The 17,827-nt window shown below is 42.8% G+C and overlaps 3 protein-coding genes across 5 annotated transcripts in view; 2 read left to right on the top strand and 1 right to left on the bottom strand.

Annotated features, from left to right (window-relative positions):
- Window positions 1-3,176, bottom strand: part of clcn2a (chloride channel, voltage-sensitive 2a) — a 142,493-nt gene extending 139,317 nt beyond the window's left edge. Inside the window, exon 1 of the mRNA XM_047018187.1 lies at window positions 2,741-3,176. Within this exon, the coding sequence (XP_046874143.1) occupies window positions 2,741-2,836 (96 nt within the window). The 5' untranslated portion in view covers window positions 2,837-3,176. The remainder of the gene's footprint in view (window positions 1-2,740) is intronic.
- Window positions 3,177-7,609: 4,433 nt separating this feature from the next.
- thpo (thrombopoietin) lies at window positions 7,610-10,387 on the top strand. Of its 3 annotated transcripts, none has more exons than XM_047018183.1 (5): window positions 7,610-7,791; window positions 8,031-8,155; window positions 8,285-8,371; window positions 8,522-8,683; window positions 9,131-10,387. In XM_047018183.1, the coding sequence occupies exons 1-5, from the start codon at window positions 7,779-7,781 to the stop codon at window positions 9,281-9,283; spliced, it is 540 nt and encodes a 179-aa protein (XP_046874139.1). In that variant the 5' UTR covers window positions 7,610-7,778; the 3' UTR covers window positions 9,284-10,387. The 3 variants fall into 3 exon arrangements, with proteins under 3 accessions (XP_046874139.1, XP_046874138.1, XP_046874140.1); XM_047018182.1 differs by having other exon boundaries at window positions 9,128-10,387; XM_047018184.1 differs by lacking the exon at window positions 9,131-10,387 and adding an exon at window positions 8,929-9,027 and having other exon boundaries at window positions 7,640-7,791.
- A 2,830-nt stretch (window positions 10,388-13,217) lies between these two features.
- Window positions 13,218-14,364, top strand: LOC124466353 (putative nuclease HARBI1). Its single transcript, XM_047018176.1, has 2 exons — window positions 13,218-13,926; window positions 14,204-14,364. The coding sequence occupies exons 1-2, from the start codon at window positions 13,218-13,220 to the stop codon at window positions 14,362-14,364; spliced, it is 870 nt and encodes a 289-aa protein (XP_046874132.1).
- The last annotated feature ends 3,463 nt before the right edge of the window (window positions 14,365-17,827 follow it).

The raw sequence follows: 17,827 nt of genomic DNA, 5'->3' as shown, positions 1-17,827 counted from the left end.
AATTACTTATGTACTTTCCAAAAGGCAATGCTTCATCCAGTGCTCAAACATAAAACTACAGATTAATCAGCACCACAAACGACGTGGTGTGTAACCAAAACTAAACAAGATGCGTAATGGCACCAACAAAACTATACACACGAACCCTCACAAAATACGACACAAAATGCCTCCGACATCTCCAGAAAAAGCATCAGATGGAATGATATAACACTACATGCTGACTCCAAGTCACCATAACACCGTCTGTCCTGCCCATTTATTTCTCTAAACTAGCCAACCGGTTCCATCTCCATTCCATAAGTCAGACAGTGACGTCTAGCTGTCCCAACTTGCATTGCACCAAATGAGAGTTGTATACATTACTGAACAGTACATCTGTCCAGATGTAACCCATTAGTCATATGATCAATGCAGCACTGCCAAGTTGCACACAAGTCAGGAAAATACCACTGTAAAAAATACCACTGCTGAACACGATCAAAGAGCTACATTTTTCTTACTGTATATATTGCAATTGTACATAATATGCCCTTATCTATTTGGGGTACTTGTTTAAGTAAATGAAGAAAATCACACATATAAACAACATTTTCACCACAGTTATGTATCATAACATAGGAGCTGGAAGACAGTGGTGTAAACCAAATATAAACTGGGGAAATGGAGGGATGGAAGGTTTATCATAGAGAATTATGTATTTTACCGATCTGATCTAGTCCTTTCTATTCTACCCATTCACCTGCACTGTCTAATCAAAGAATATGCTATTTTCAGGTGTGTCTAACAGAGTTGCACTATATATGTTGCAGGTGTTCGTGTACATCTAACAAAAATGCAAGAATGGTGTAAATCTTAAATCCCAACAGTACATAGCTTGAGTCTTTCACATCTTATTAATATCTAGCATTAATATATTTGTCTAGGTTCTATAGGATATCTGAGGAACAGCTGCTATATTTTCATCTTACATCTGGAACATCTTACACACACACACACACACAAAATATTGTAGAAACACATCAGACTTACACGCAAACACACAATATATGCAGACCAACAAACAGACAGGATTAGACACACTCATATATAGACCATTGACAATACTATAGGCAATCCATTTTTGTCTAATGAACTGGGGGTGGGGGGAGTAAATCCTGAAACCATCGATCTAAGGGAGTGTGGTCAGAAGATGCAGGCAGACAACACATTCCACACAGACACAATTTTATATTATTATTGATCTTTACTCTGAGACAGAACACAATGATCTTCACACTGATAGCAGAAAAAAATAACTGTGGCTGTTATGTGAGCTGTATTTAATACACACAATCACACACAGAAGCAGGCACACACAAAATGTATATTGTATGCAGTACATTTACATTTAGTAATTTAGCAGACACTCTCATCCAGAGCGACTTTCCCCCCGAGGCAAGTAGAGTGAAGTGCCTTGCCCAAGGACACGACGTCATTTGGCACGGCCGGGAATTGATCTGGCAACCTTCAGATTACTAGCCCGATTCCCTCACCGTTCAGCCACCTGACTCCCCAGTATAAACAGGAACTTAATATATCCAAGCTACAAAGCATTTACTACCACCAACACACATGCACATTTACTAACATACACAAGCATGCATGTACACACATAACCACAAACATGCTAGCAGCAGTATTGTGAGCTAACTGTGGTGCTGGTGCCTGACATGTACCCGCATCCAAAAAATATCTTACAATGCCACTGAGCCCCTCTGTCCGGAGCAAGCAGCACAGAGAAGAGAGCTACTGCATTCTGATCAAAGCAAGTACGCAGAAGTCTGCAAGCACACACATTCTCATTCACACTGACACATTCTTACTCAGGTATACTTAATATTCTCTTTCTCCAAGATGCATATAAACATACACTCACACTCTGTCTTACTCTTCGTCACACACAGCCCAAAACATTCTCATACTCACACAAGCTTTCTCTCTTTTATATAAACTCTCTCTATCAAATACACTCGCACACTGACTTTCAATATCAGACACACATCACAGTCAACCGAAGGTCAATTCTCATTCATCTGGGGCTCAAGTCTCTCTCTCTATTGACCGTACTATTGTACTCAGTTTTGTTCTTACCCTCTCTGACTCTCTCTCTCTTTCTCTCTGGATATACTCAAGGGTCAGCTGTTACATGATAAGGTACAACTGGTGAAAGCAGCAATTCATATTTCAACACCCTCCACTTTTAGTTCCCAAGCACAGAGGCAAGGTTAGAAGGTAAGGAGGTTATATGACAAATGGGACTAAGTAGTCAAGATGTTAAATGTACATTGCCAGCACCAAAAGTACCTAAATACCAGTCTATTATGGTGTGAGGTGGATGCTGCCCTGGCACTTTCATGTTGCATTTGTCAGTACAAGGTGCATATGGAAACCAGGTGAAATAGGACAACCCCGTTTAAAATCAATCAGTCGAAAACATGCACTCTCACATAGTAAGTGCTGGACAGGTTGCTGTGATTGTAACTAGTTAAGTCCCTTTATAAAAATCTCAATAGCTGTTTGACAGCTGATCCAAATATAAGTAGGACCAACCAACCAACACTTATTGGATGTCCTATTACAGATTATACAGACCACGACGGCTTAATGAAACGCACACACGCCATGCAAATGGCCCCACTAAAATAGGTGCTCAATATAAGGGGAGCCATGAGGTCTACGAGACTTGTCATAAACTCACCAAAGTTTGCTGGTACTGTAGTGTTCGATTTTCTGGCTTGTCCTTTGTCGGTACTGCCGCATTCTCCTCCTCGTCAATAACCTCTGCGGGCACCATGTCTTAGGCCTACTAGCTCCGTAATTATTTTTTCGGGACTTTCGACGATTTGGTTATCTTGGCATTTTCAATGTAACAGGTTTAAGTCGCGAGCCCCCCTTTATTTTCTGAAGAGAATAGCAATCTGTGACAGATGAGCTTGTGCAGCTATTCTAAATTCCGCCTCCCTCCCCGACAGTGTGGTACATTCGGTCTCTATAAAGATCGAAGAGTTGATGGAGCTACATACGGTGTTTTATGGGGGTGGCGAGGTCCAAGCTCGAAAACATGATGATGGCAGAAGGAGGTGCAGGCGAATGTTCGTTCGTTCTCATTTCTCATGTTGAAGACCTGTTTTTAAAGGCGTTTAGGAGTATTTAGTCCTGGTGTGAATCACTGTTTCAGGAGGTTTTCAGTCCTGTTTGATAGATTCGTCGATCAGTAGCCTACCAGTTTTCCGGTCAAAGATGAATGGATCCCGCAATAGTGGTTTTCTATGTTAGGGTAGGCTACATCTTAAAGTATCAAATAATCTTGATATTAAATAGACTGTATTAATAATCGTGATATTAAATAGACTGTATTAATAATACACAATACTGCATATTTTACAAGACAGCAGACAATGACTGGAACGTTTTGAATAAGCGTGTATTCACTGCAATAACTGTAGGCCCGTATCTATTACCCCTAGGGAATCTTTAACATTTTGCAGGTAAACCTAAAACAGACAGGTTTACAGATGTCACTTTCTTGTGTAGTCTACTGGATGTATGTGCATCTGTATGTACATATGTAAAAATGTTAATGTTACAAGTTAACCTATCATGTTCTTCAGAGACCCAGGAGAGCCAAAGTAATCCCACCCCAGATCTATCATGTATCACGGTGAACCAAATATGGCATCTATCCAAGTCTATTCTCCCCCCCCTACACACATACACACAGTCTGCTTGTGTAACTGCGTTATGTGTAAATTGGGTCTGATTAGGTATTGTGAAGTAAACTATTTCACTGGAGTGGAAGCCCAAGTGAGCCTGAGACTCAACTAAAGTATAGATCACAGAGTATGGAGAGCACATCCAAACCCCAACTCTCACTTCAGATAGACGGTCTAAGACAGTCTTACAGAGACATCATCTGTGATACATATTGGCCAAATGTTGTGCCTTTAGGGAAATACTAATTTTCATGCACACACTACTACTAGAGAGTCAGATGGCTGAGCGGTTAGGGAATCAGTCTATTAATCAGAAGGTTGCCGGTTAGATTCTTGGCTGTGCAAAATGACGTTGTCTCTTTGGGCCAGGCACTTCCCCCTACTTGCCTCGGGGGAATGTCCCTGTACTTACTGTAAGTCACTCTGGATAAGAGCGTCAGCTAAATGTCGTCGTCGTTGCCGTCATCTGCTGCTTGTCCGGGGGTCGGGTCGCAGGGGAAGCAACCTAAGCAGGGAGGCCCAGACTTCCCTCTCCCCGGCCGCTTCCACCAGCTTTTCCTGGGGGACCCCGAGGCGTTCCCAGGCCAGAGAGACATAGTCCCTCCAGCGTGTCCTGGGTCTTCCCCAGGGCCTCTTCCCAGTGGGACGTGCCCAGAACACCTCACCAGGGAGGTGTCCAGGAGGCATCCTGATCAGATGCCAGAGCCACCTCAACTGGCTCCTCTCGACACAGAGGAGCAGCGGTTTTACTCTGAGCCCCTCCCAGATGACCGAGCTTCTCACCCTATCTCTAAGGAGAGCCCGGACACCCTGTGGAGAAAACTCATTTTGGCCGCTTGTATTCGCAATCTCGTTCTTTCGGTCGCTACCCACAGTTTGTGACCATAGGCGTCAGCTAAATGACTAAATGTAAATGTACTACATAGTATGGTATAATACATAGAATGAGCTTGAGTTAACACAGGTTCAAATCCAACAAATGGGAGACTTCACACCATTTATATCTTATATGCAGCAGTTTGTTGATCAGAAATTCTACATATATGGTTGGTGTGATGTTTTACTAGCCACCACTCAAGGCCTGCATCTGTGGCAGACATGTGAATGGGATGAAAGACTGAACTTCCCTGAGACACAGCCTTTGATTGGCTGACAGAAAATTCCTCTGCAGAGTTAAGCCAGTTGATAGGCTGTTGGCATGGTAACCCATCTAGTGCTGGCTTGGGGTAACACACCACAGGTGCTGATGCCCCATTAATACACTATAGTGCATAGTAGTGTTTACCAGCACACACACACCTTCAGAGTGCATAGTAGTGTTTATCAGCACACATACACAGATACCTGCCAACCACATACAGTAAACACAAAAATACAAAGAAAGTGTTCCCACATTATGCATTGGCATAAATTAAATGTTTGTTCAATCAAACCACATTCTCTCTCAAATTCACACAAACAAACACACACAATCTATTTCCCAATAGATTTGGAATCTTACAAAATCCCATTAATTCTCCTGCATGGTGTGAGATATATAGCGCTGTCCCTGGAGCAGGAATTGGGTGCACTGTAGCCCAAAGCACCAACACTCTGACCAGTTTTTCCCGTCCACCAAGAATATTCAAAACATCACCTGAGTCCATTTTGGCCCTGCAGTTTGGAGCAAATTCATCATACTCTCTGGTCAAAATGCACACGTGTATGATGAGAAGCAGGAGGGGTGGGAGGCAGGTGTTTTGAGGAACTTGAGGGCGTCATTTTAGGGCTCCCAAGTAGGTCATTGCGTTAAAGAGAAAATAAAGGTTTGAAGGCTGATGGACAACACGAGATGGGCTCAGTGTCACATCGGTCCTAATCATTTTTGGGACAGAGCTGTATGAAAAACGGAAATCATCTGAGTAAGAAAGTCATTCAGCGAGTACACTATCCGCACCAACATTGAACCTTTACAAGGACCTTGAGCCCTTGCAGCATCCTCAAACACTTTGAGGATGTTTGGATGTACAACCACCTGTATATCCATATCTCCCTCAAATGTTATTTTGTAATAAAGATTTGAAATTACAGTCTGTACTGTTACCAGTATAGACAATTAAAACATTGTTCACACTGATTCAGTATGCAAAGACAGGCAACAGAATAGCCAACATACGAAACAGCTCCAATTGCTAGGAGATCTGTATTTCGATGTCCTTGAGCAAGAAAACGTCATTATCAAAATTAATATAGCCTACTGACGAAATTATTGCGGGGGGGGCGGGACAGTTTTAACACAATGTTGTTGTAGTTTTCCTTTGTGATAAAAATGGCTTTAAAATAATGAGAACGATGGAGAGAGTGAGAGAGAATGTTTTGAGAATGTGAGCGCGATACAGGTTGTCAAGGGTAGCCTACTCACCGCTTCCCCCTCGGCCCGTCCTATTCCCTTTCTTCTCGGTGCAACTCCTCGAGCCTTCAGTCTGATACCGTCAGCTGTGTCCCTCCATTGCGCCTTCGTAGAATGGTGTAGATTAGAAAATCAAAAATATTGCCTCATACGTCTACTTATGCCTATATAGCCTACCACGGTTCGCGTCATTTAATTATTTCAATTTTTTATCCTTGATTCCACACAGTTAGTGTCCTGTCGTAGGCTGTTTGGCTACTCTTCCTTTGTTTTATTGTCTGAATCACATCACAACGGCCTGTTGCTGGATAATACAGCTCAACACTCCAAACTTCTCAGCGTTGCTTTAAATTCTATGCGCATGGCATACGACAGGTTTTCGGAGCCCGGGAGTGACATCAAGCTCGTCTTTGGCATAGGCTAAATTTAATTTATACCTTTAAATATTCCTGATATAGATCTCAAACGCTCCATTCATGGCACAGTCGTGAGATTTAGAGTGTCGTGCAATGCAGGCTACATTCCTTCAATTTCTTCTCCGTGGATCGTTGAAAAATAAAATAAAGACGTGTTTATTATTAGGGTACCTGTGAAGCCAGTTGCACATTTTTATCTTGTTGACGGCAGAAGACAACCTGTCATGGGCTAGCCTACTCTATTTTTATCCCCCTCTGTGAAAACGGCGAAATGTTTCACTTCTCACACACACAAAGGCATCTATTACTTATTTGATGGAGCCTGTGGTTTATATTGCGTGTATGAAGTGTAATTGTGCGCATGTGGATAGATTGGCCCCAAAATGTAAATCGATAATTTTATTATGAGTTTATTTTATGCATGTGAGGGTGAGCACGTGTATCGAAAATAGAAACGGTGCTTTCCCCTATGTTTTCTGGGGTCGGCGGCTTGACAGGTGCTATGAAATGTTATGCACCACGATTTCTTCTCGTTGGAATCCAATTACATCTTGGCTGCCTCTCACAGCTGTGGCCCTTGGGGAAAACACTGGGTGATATGAATTGGATCCAGGATGACCAACACTCTTCTGAAACATAAACATCAACAATAGCTCCACTGTCCCATAATTTGGTCAGAGGCAACAGTTTGATTACACAAAAATCTTATAGGGCCTAAGCATTTTGGCATAATGCGTGACTGTGCGAGAGAGAGACGAGAAAGGGGAGTCATTGCGTGGGCGATACAAATCAACATTGTCAACGTTGGTTCAGTGCACGAACAATTATTGTAAATTAGGTCTATAATCTGACAACTTCATTTCCATTTGATGTTTGATACGAAAAATAATTATTTCTAATTGAGTAATTATGAAACTGTCATTGACAAAATGGAAAATCAAGTCGAAATACACAAGCCTAATTTACTAGACTTTAGACATTGTCTGGCAAGCAACAGGAAAGTAAAAGCGCACAGGATAACGCACGCCCTTCCCTCTGTGTGGGATCTCAGAATGTGAAATTCGAACCATGAGGGGGCAGGAGACACAACGCACTTGCACATAAAAGTAACTTGAAGTAGACTAAACAAACTTTTCATCTGAGCATGTTCATTAGAAATTCACTTTCAATTGAACATTTTATCAAACAAATGTTTACGAAACAGAAGCCAAGCGGGGCATGGCTTTAACCAGTGAGTATTACAAATAAGATGTATAGCATTTATATAACTATGATTCATGACAGCTTTCAACTACGTAAATGTTTGTGACACACAGAAGCATGTGTCCATTGTTAGTTGAATGTCCTTAATATGTGGATTGATAAGAAGTGCTTGATTTGTCACATGAATATTGCTTCAGATCATACGTTATTAGCATCCGTTGTTATTATTATTATTAATAGTAACAGTAAGTTGTCTGTTGGGAACAGGGCTTCTGCTGCTCTACGTGTTTGCCACTGAGGTGCTGGATGCAGAGACCAGACCGATAGACTTTGTATGTGACAGAGAGTCCAGGAGGGGCATCAACACTGTGGTTGCGATGGAGGCTGCTCTGGTATGTATGTGTTTAGGATGTGTATGTGTGTGTATGATGTGTACATGTATGTTTGTATGTATGTATTTTATTCCGTCCATATCCATGTGGCCTGAATGGCCCAGTCATTTATGTCTCTTATTTGTTCAGGCAGATTGTTATGCATTGTCAACTCTGCCCTTCCCAGTCCAGCTGCCCTGTATCAAAGTTCACAAAGCATCCTGGGACAACAAATCAGTATGTAATCGCACACATTTAATTCAGTTAAACACAGAAGGGAGGGGTCTGTTGGTGTGCAGTATACCTGTGCATGTTTGTATTTATGTTTTTGTCAACCGGTGATAGAATCCATGTTTTTCTCTTTCATTCTCTTTCTTTTCTCCTTAGCACCAGGAGAAGCAGGGGGACATCATGGTATCTTTGGAGGCTCTAGCAGAAGGGGTGAGATCTGTCAGGCTAGTGAGGATTCTTCCTGGATGTGCCTCTTCTCTGCTTGAACGACTGGAACACAGCATCAACAACTACTTGCACATACTCACACACTTGGAGGTGAGCTGAAGAAGTTCTTAAACATGCACACACACTATATGGCTCCACAGGAAATCTGTAGACACACAAGCAATACCCACAGTGGTGACAGACACTACACAGCACATAGGTCTTATGAAACACTTGTTGATGTGCTTGCCGGGCCAGAATCAGTTTCCCGTGAAACAGGAGTATCCTGCTTTCCTGTAATTCCTCTCCTACTCACTGATACGCCACTTGTGTGACGTCTGGCCTTCCTTCCTCAGGTCGTGTAGCTGATAGGGGAGCAAATTTAACTATAAGAGAGCCATTGAGCACAAACCCTGGACTACGGCATGAAAAATACTTTCCATTAGCTGATGGTTTGCATGGTACAGTGAATCTCACTTTTTTCTCTTTCACCCTGGCTCCCCCTCCCACCTTCTCTATCAACCAATTTCCTTGCTCGTTGTTTATGTGGACCAGCAGGTGTCAATGGTGAGCCCAGGGTTGTCCTGCGTTCCTCAGAGAAGCCAGAGTATGAAGACAGTACTGTGGACCTACAACCGATTGATTACAGGCAAACTGGAGTGGCTTATGTCTGACCTGATAGACAGTTGTCCTCCCCTTGGACAGAAGTAAATGTAAATACTCTACTCTTATACTCACAGTTGTCGAACAGCAGTCACACTGTTTGTAATAAAGCTAAGAGTCATAAAGATGGGCCCAAATGTAACATTTCAAGTGCAGTTGATAGAAAAAATAACCCCTAGAGAGGACTGAGATACACCCCAAGTAGACCGGACAAGGAGCTCCTCTAAAAGAATGAACATGTGATGGCGTATTGTTTGAAGGATCGACATACATTACCCTCTGCTGGTCTTGGAGAGGAACTTCAACCCAGGAACACGTGGCCAAAGACTGAAGGATTTATTTATTTGCTATGTTTCAGCTCAGAAACAAACAGGGACAGCTGTATGAACTAAGGAAACCCCTCATAAATATTGGACTATTTTCAAAGGAATTTATGTTTACAGATGCCAAAATGAACATTTAGAAACGTGAGCAACATTCTGTATTCCTAGCTGAATAAGGTAGGGAGCGTAAACAAAGAGTGAAATTAAATTGTTGAATGCATTGAATTTCAATAGCTCCTTGGTAATGTGACCTACTGACCTCAAGCTTCTGTTACAGTATCCACCGAGTAGCCTTATATAATACACAGACATTAGATTGTAAATTTTTATCTCAGGAAACATGAATTCAATTTAAATTTGTGTACAATTGTGAGAGATAAAATTGGACAAACAAAAGGGTGTGCAACATGTATGTCATACTTAGTGCACAATTTTATCCTTGAACCAATTCTGATTCAACCAAAATATCCCACTCTTCCCTTGAAAGAGTTGTGGTTCATTGATTATTGGGCAGGATGCCAGGCGTATGTGTGGTACTCAGAGATGAGAGAGGAAGCCCTAGGTCTAAGCTGTATGAACTACACAGCAGAGAACATGTCCAGAACTAGTCTCAGTAAGCAGGGGTGTTGAGAGGTGGAGAATAGGAAAACAGCAGAGATGGTGCCAGAGTCAAGAGAATGGTCTCCAGACCGACGGGGGGCCAGGGAGAGTTGGCATTTTCTGAGACTATTATGTGTGTGTGCATCTCAAATAGTGAGGCTGTTATGGGTCTGTTGCTTAAACAAGATTTTTATGTCTGTACACTGAGTTCACAATAACACATATTTGTGAGAATGCTGACTATTGTTTTCCTGTTTCTCTTTATTGTTGGAATGCTGAAGCAGCATTCCAAGTATTGTTCTTTGAATCTTTATTCAACTTCTTCATCATCTTCTAATTCTTCCGCCACACCTTTCAGCGCCTTTAAATCTTCAGCTATTAAAACCGTTCAGCTATAAAAAATAAACAAATCAGCTGTTTCAGGCCATGGGCGCTATGACTTTTCAGCTTTGTACCTCTTATGCTTGAATTAATACAAATCAATATTCATAATATTTTTAACATGGGTTTCCAATGGACTTCTTTCAAATCCTCTCAAACTTCTTAAAACTTCTTCAACTTCCAAATCCTTCTTTTCCTCAATCTTTCAGCTAGAGCCACCATTTAAACTTTAAAACGTTGACAAAACCATAAACTATTTTTAAATAATTCAGTTTTTTGATATCTATTCAACTTTTTTCAATATCACTGATTATGTTTCATGACTTTTTCAACCCGTTTCTGAGATCTACATGGTTGTGTACGATCAAGCCTAGAGTGCAGACTGAATCGCTTAGGGTGCTTTCACACCTGACATGTTTGATCCGTTTCAATCGGACTATGGTGTGTTTTCTCTGAAAGTCCGGTTCGTTTGGATAGGTGAGAACACGCATTCAAACTCTGGTACGGACCATGGTCCCCCTAAAAAGACGGGACTCGGTCCGGTTCCAAGTGAACCATGATTCAGTTTGCTTTAGGTGTGAACGTAATCTGACATATTATTGACCTATTCCAGGAAGCAAACCAAAATGTAGTGCATTGTGGGTTGAAAAAGGATGTTGACATTTGACAGAGACAGCCGTGCCACTCGCTAGCAGCAAAATTAGTTGAGGGAAAACTTGGGGAACTGATTAAGTGAAAGCTCTTCTGCAAATATGGGCTGATGATTATATTGCATAGATACTTGTGGAGACACATAAGAATAGCGAGGTATTTAAAGGAGACATGACATAAAAACTTCATTTTATGAGGTTATTTAACATTGATATGAGTTCCCCTAGCCTGCCTTTGGTCCCCAGTGGCTAGAATTTTCGATAAGTGTAAACCAAGCCCTGCGTGTTCTTCTCCGCCTTTGAAAAAATGAAGGCTCAATTGCTCTGTTTGAAAATCTCCTCCTAGTGACGTAGATAGGAGGAAGGTTACCTCCCCTCTCTCTGCTTTGCCCGCCCAGATCATCTGGCCCGCCCATGAGAAACTGTGCTACCACTGTGCAAGGGCGAGTGCGATAGCAGTTTTTCCTGGAGAGACATCATGGCGAGCAAACAAATGAGGCATGACAGTTGCTCAGTGCTTGGACGTACAAATCAAAACAAAAGTATTTTTTTAGTTCCTTCATCCAAGCTTCTGCACAACCAGTATCTTACTTTGATTTTCGCTGGAATTGCGCCAACACAACTGCAAAAAGTTTTGTATGTCTGCGTCAAACATTTCAGCCTCTACTGTTTCCTCAACTTGAGCCAATACAAAACTGGCCTTGCTGAAATAAAATTCCGGATCATTACTAACTCTCCTTGGTCAAGCTACAAACCTTGGACAAGTAAGTTAACTAACGCTATATCATTTTGTTGCTTTACTGTATATGGTTACCTAGCTGGCTACCCTTAGAATGTGGCTGTAACATTAGCTCTGCAGCTAACAGCTGAGTTACTATTGCTAATGTAAAGATAGATGGCATCAAGTATGTGTGAATACAAACGCTGTAACGCCAGTGTTGTACACTTCTTTGTTATTTGGATAACCGTTATGCTGTTGGTGTTATGGCACGGGCGATATCCGACTTTCTCCTCATTGAAATGACTATGAGTGTGCACCTCTGCAAACCAGGGTGATCAGATGAGAATGGCTAAATTCGAGGCATCTTACAGCAACGGGGGCTACGAGCCATTGCGATACATCCGTTGTAAACATTAGCGCATGTTGGCGCCCCTCTCCTCCTCATTAGCATTTAAAGCTACAGACACCAAAACAGCGCGATCTGAGGAAAGCTTATTGTGGGACTACTCGTAGTGGCTATAATTATGCACCATGGCTGAATTTCGGGAAAGAGACTTCAGATACAGTATTAGGGGACCACTAAGGCCTACATAAAAGCATCCAAAAACAGCATTTCATGTCTCCTTTAAATTATTTAGTGATAGGCCTACTGAAATAAAGGGTTATTATTGCACAGTGGACTAAAGCCTAGTTTATACTTATGTCGCGACAATTTTGAAATGGTCGCCGACGAAAAAAAAAAGTGTCGCTCAGGCTACTGCATTTATACTTCGGCAAACAGTCGCCTGTGCTCAAGGTTTGCGTGACGCAAAAAGAATAATTTTACCGTTACATTCATAGCTATGGTTACATTGTTAACGCTTTGTAGCCTAGGTGATCAATCGAAACAAATGGCTGCAGCTAATTTTTCAGAGAGAGGGAGAGAGAGGGTTTGGAGGAATAATAGAGACCATGTCAGTGGAGGAGGAATTTGATTTATTAGAGGAGGAGGAATTACTAACAGAATTGCTGTTACCACTCTCAGACTAGAGAGATCATAGTTGGAGCTCTCCTTGTAGTCATGACAAGGACCATTTAGCCAGAACTTTTCCTGATCCCGAACAGCTATTAACCCTGACACATAGACACAATCTACTCTTATTAATAGCAAGCTTACATGAGAACATACTAACTAGAATCCAATGACTAGTTCTATTGATTAGTGAATAATGTAAGCACACAGGAAATCGCAATTTCTTCCACAGAGCCAGGGAGAGTATCAGCTTGTAAAGCAGATGAGGGAAATTGACCCAGAATTGCACTTCAGAATGTCAGCCAGTAGGTTCGACGATTTGGTCGACCGCATCCGTCCCTACATCCAGCATGCCAGCACCCACTCATCACCTGTTACTGTAGCAGAGAGGTTGGCCGTCACACTCCGTATCCTGGCTAGCGGGGGCTCACAACAGAGTGTGGCTGCTAGCTATCGACTAGGGTCGGCCACAGTCTCAAGCATCGTGTCCAAAATTTGCCAGGCCATACACACGGCACTGAAAGATGAGTTCATCCCCTACCCATCCAGAGCTGGGTTCCAGGAGATATCAAGGGATTTCTGGCGGATGTGGAACTTCCCCAACTGCATCGGTTGCATTGACGGGAAGCATGTGCAGATCAAAGCCCTTCCATCCGTCGGCAGCGAATATTTCAATTATAAAGGAACACACTCTGTGGTGTTGATGGCAGTTTGCGATGCCCAGTACCGTATTACCATGCTGGACGTTGGAGCCTACGGGAGGCAGAGCGATGGGGGGATTTTTCAAGCCAGTCGGTTTGGGCACAGGCTTCTCCAGGGGACACTCGATCTTCCTCCGCCAGCCGATCTTCCTGGAAGTACCGTGCCCATCCCACACACCTTTTTGGGAGATGCTGCTTTCCCCCTACACGCAAATCTGATGCGTCCCTACGGTAAGATTCCTGTTGTTACTGGCCTCACGTTGAAAGAACAAAGCACAGCACCTCGTGAGGCTCTTCTGATCGGTAAAACTATCCTGACGGCAACAATTAAATAATTCCCAATAAGTCGCAAGCGGAACGAAAAATTGGTTCCTCTTTTAGGCTAAATAATAGGACATTTCTTGTCAGGAAATGTATTACTTATTTATTCAAATGATTATGCTGAACATTTACCTATTTATTGACCCTTAAACCCCAAAATGGACTGAAATAGTCTCTAATAAATCTCTAAATATGACACTTGCCTCTGATGAAAATCATGCAAATCATTGTGTCTCTTGTCTAATACTTCTATATGCAGGTACCAATCTTGATGAAGGAAAAAAGATCTATAACTACAGGCACTCAAGAGCCAGGAGGGTGATCGAAAACACCTTTGGAATCATGTATGCGCAATGGAGGGTCCTAGGTCGGCCCATCGAGTTCCATCCAAAGAAGGTGGTTGATGTGGTCAATGCCTGATCGGCTCTCCACAACTACCTGTGTTACACAGACGCTGCAAACTCCTTGGCCACTAGGTATTATTATAAATTCAGGTGTAATTGCAGCAACAGGAATCAAATAGGAATCAAAGATCTTTAAAAGTCTAGCCTTGTTATACTTGTATAATCCAACTCATCACCCTGTATAATGTGTGTTTGTACATATTTCATCTGTCAGGTATATCCCATCAAACTACACTGACACAGTGTCAGCGGATGGGGATCCAGCCTGGGGAGTGGAGACGGGTGGTTGCCGGGGACAATAACCTCATGGATATTGGGCGTCTGTCAAACGCGAGGGCATCCCAAGCTGCCGTTGCCACCAGGGATGACCTCAATATGTTTTTTTTGAATCACCACAGGGTCAGGTACCCTGGCAGCTTGACCACATCAGAAGAGGTCCCCTCAATCCCCACCCGCCACAACAATAACAGATAAAGCAGAGCCTGCAGGCAGAGCAGGCCAGCTGGATGAAGCCATCCTGGGGTCAGGGCTGAAGAGAAGCTGTCCAGCTAGAGAGGGGTAGTCCAGCAAGGGGTCTGTGTTGCTCACAGCATCCTCTGTTGCATCCTGATAGATAGATCTTTATTTGTCATTGTCACAGGTACAACGAAATTAAAGTGCTTCCAGTGAGTGCAACATTCATTGGCCTAAAAATCAATAAAAGGATAAAATTACTAAAGTACTAAAATTACTAAAATAAACAACAATAACTAATAAATCAGAATAAATATACCTGAGACAGTACCATAAACAACACACCCATGTCATTCATCCACAGTTGTCACATAAAACATAACATGACAATCATTGATTCTAGCTTAAAATGTGTAAAAATAGGACTTACCAAACGTGGCTGCCTCCAACAAGGCTTTCAGGTGATTCCAGTTGAAAACAGCAATGGCCGCCAAAAAATAATTTAAATAAAGAAATAAAACAAAGAATATATCTACGGTATCTAACAGACATGAAACGACAAACCATTTAACATTTCTTAAATGTTTTTACATTTGAGATTTTTAAAATGATTTAAACAAAATGTGTAGTTTATGTTGAAGTGTGTGTGTGTGCATGTTTAGGGCTGAATGCTGTTGAGCTTTGCAATTAGCAAAATGTTTACATTTTTCTCAGTGAGGCTCCTTCTATGCTGATTAAGAAGCATCGGATAATGAGAGAAAACTCTCTCTACGTCTACTGAGGTAGTGGGGAGGCAAAGATGGATGGCTGCTATGTTTTCTAAGACAGGCATTCTGTCCTCTCTATCTGCCCACTGCACTGACTCCTCTGGCATCTGCTTTGTCAATGCCCATGTATCTGTGCCACTCTTCTGCAGATACCTGGTTCAGAGAGGGCATAGCCTCAACGTGGTCCTCAATGTTCTGTCTTGCTCCTATCACCTGGGTTGGATCAAGGACGGTTAATGACCTGAACAGGTCAAGGCAGGGGTGCTTCTTCAGCACGGTGAGCAGCCTGGTGGAGCATGCTACCATGGCAGTCTAGAACAGCTTACTGCAGGTCAGCCTGTCTTCCTCTGGCAGCTCCTGCAGCAGCTCTTTGGTATGAGGGCGCCAGTCGTCTGCTCTTGCTGTTCTGCCATATTTTAACTGCATTTGCAGGTCCTCCAGCTTGCTGGCAATGGTTTTTGCCATGGAGACAGAGGTCTTCTGCAGCTTGGTCAGCAGAGAAATTATTTCACTGCTGTGTTCCACAATGAACACTGCCTGGGCTTTCAGCTGGGCCTTTTGTTCCTCCAGCAGTTTGCAAAGGTCGTCTACACACTTCGCTGTTTTTGGTAGCGTAGCAGTGAAGTCGCTGACAACATCCATGTACTCAGCCAAGTACTCTACAGCATGTACCCAGGAGCCCCACCTGGTCTGGACAGCATAAACAGGCATTACAAAAGAGAGTCCCTTCTGTGGCATGAATGCTCTAAGCTGCAGACGACGCTGAGGTGCCTCACAGAACACCTTCTTCACCAGAGCACAGAGCCTGTTTACCTCACCAAACACTTCCGGAAAAACCTCCAGCACCAGGTTAATTAGGTGGGCAAAGCAGGTTATATGTCTGGAGTTTGGAAAGAGACCTTCTAGGATGCAAGTGAAGGCCTTCTTCATATAGCTAGCTGAGTCACTCACAAAAGCCCAAACTCTGTTGAAGTCGACTGCAAAGTTGTTGAGACAGGAAATGACAGCCTGGGACACAGTGGTGAAGTTTACTTTTTCTAAAAAAGCCAGGTCTGCTACAACAGCTCGCTCACCCACTGGTTGGAGCAGGATGGCCAGTGCACATCTACCACAAGCATCTGTGGTCTCATCAAGGACAATGTAAATGTCCTTTCCTGCTACGGCATCTTTGATGTCCTGCTCATATTGTGGATAAAGCTCTGGCAGGTACTCTGTGCGCATGTGGGAGGGTGCAGGAATAGACCCACCCTGCTTGCAGTGTTTTTGCAGACAATTTTGGGGCCTTTTCAAGTGGTATGTCTGTCTCAATTAAGGTTCTGGTAAGGTCCAAGATGAATTCCTTTCTCTCTGCTGTAGAAGGGGTCTTTGCCAGACAAGAAGTGTTGTGTTCTTGTTTGAACTAAAAAATAAAAGAGAAAATCTGAGCTCATCAACATGCTAATGAGGTCTCTGAGCAGTGAGGACCCAAAAACACACACGCACATATAGGCTACTTCTCTACAGACTTTTATCAGTGGCGTAACTATAGGGAGTGCAGGGAGTGCAGCTCCACTAGGGCCCGTGGCGAAAGGGGGCCCGTCCTCGATCTCAAGTGAAAACTCTACCTGAAGAACTGACCGGGCCCCTCGCTCCGCGTAAATCACAGAAAGGTTAACATATGATCCAGTCCGATCAATTAGCAAACATTTCTCAATTATGGTGTCAGTTATTTTCACCTGCCCAATAAACATTTTAACAATAGTCAGTCTTAACAACAGCAAATAATTCACTTTGCCTCATTTGCCTTTGGCTGAATGAAACTAATTTTGTTTTTATTAAGTAATATTGTCTGGGTAATATGTTGTCAAAGATTCTATAGCCCACTCACACGTTGTGATCGTTTGCCATCCTGTTGTGTTGCATTGCGTTGCGTGTTGAGTAATTGCAGTAAGTAGGCTACCCCATGCCCTTCATTCAAAAACACAAAAGTGGCTGCAGGAAGCGGCACAAACGCAAAGAGCAGGATGCCCTTGTCCTTCATTCAAAAACACAAAAATGGCTGCAGGAAGCGGCACGAACACAAAGAGCAGGATGAAAGGGTTGCAAAGCTGGCAAAATTATCTTCATTTGGATTTGTGGCGAGGTGTTCAAGAGGACGCTATGTCTGACCCCCGGCCCAACAGCAATGAGTGAAACTCAGCCACCAGGGTAGACTAACGTTTACTGTCTGGTATAGCCCATTGAATGCATTTAGACATGGCTATTAAACGTCATTAAATG

The sequence above is a fragment of the Hypomesus transpacificus genome, unplaced genomic scaffold, assembly GCF_021917145.1.
Source record: "Hypomesus transpacificus isolate Combined female unplaced genomic scaffold, fHypTra1 scaffold_96, whole genome shotgun sequence".
NCBI classification, from domain to species: Eukaryota; Metazoa; Chordata; class Actinopteri; order Osmeriformes; family Osmeridae; genus Hypomesus; species Hypomesus transpacificus.
The sequence above is the reverse complement of the archived record's forward strand: the minus strand, read 5'-3'. Positions and strand labels throughout refer to the sequence as shown.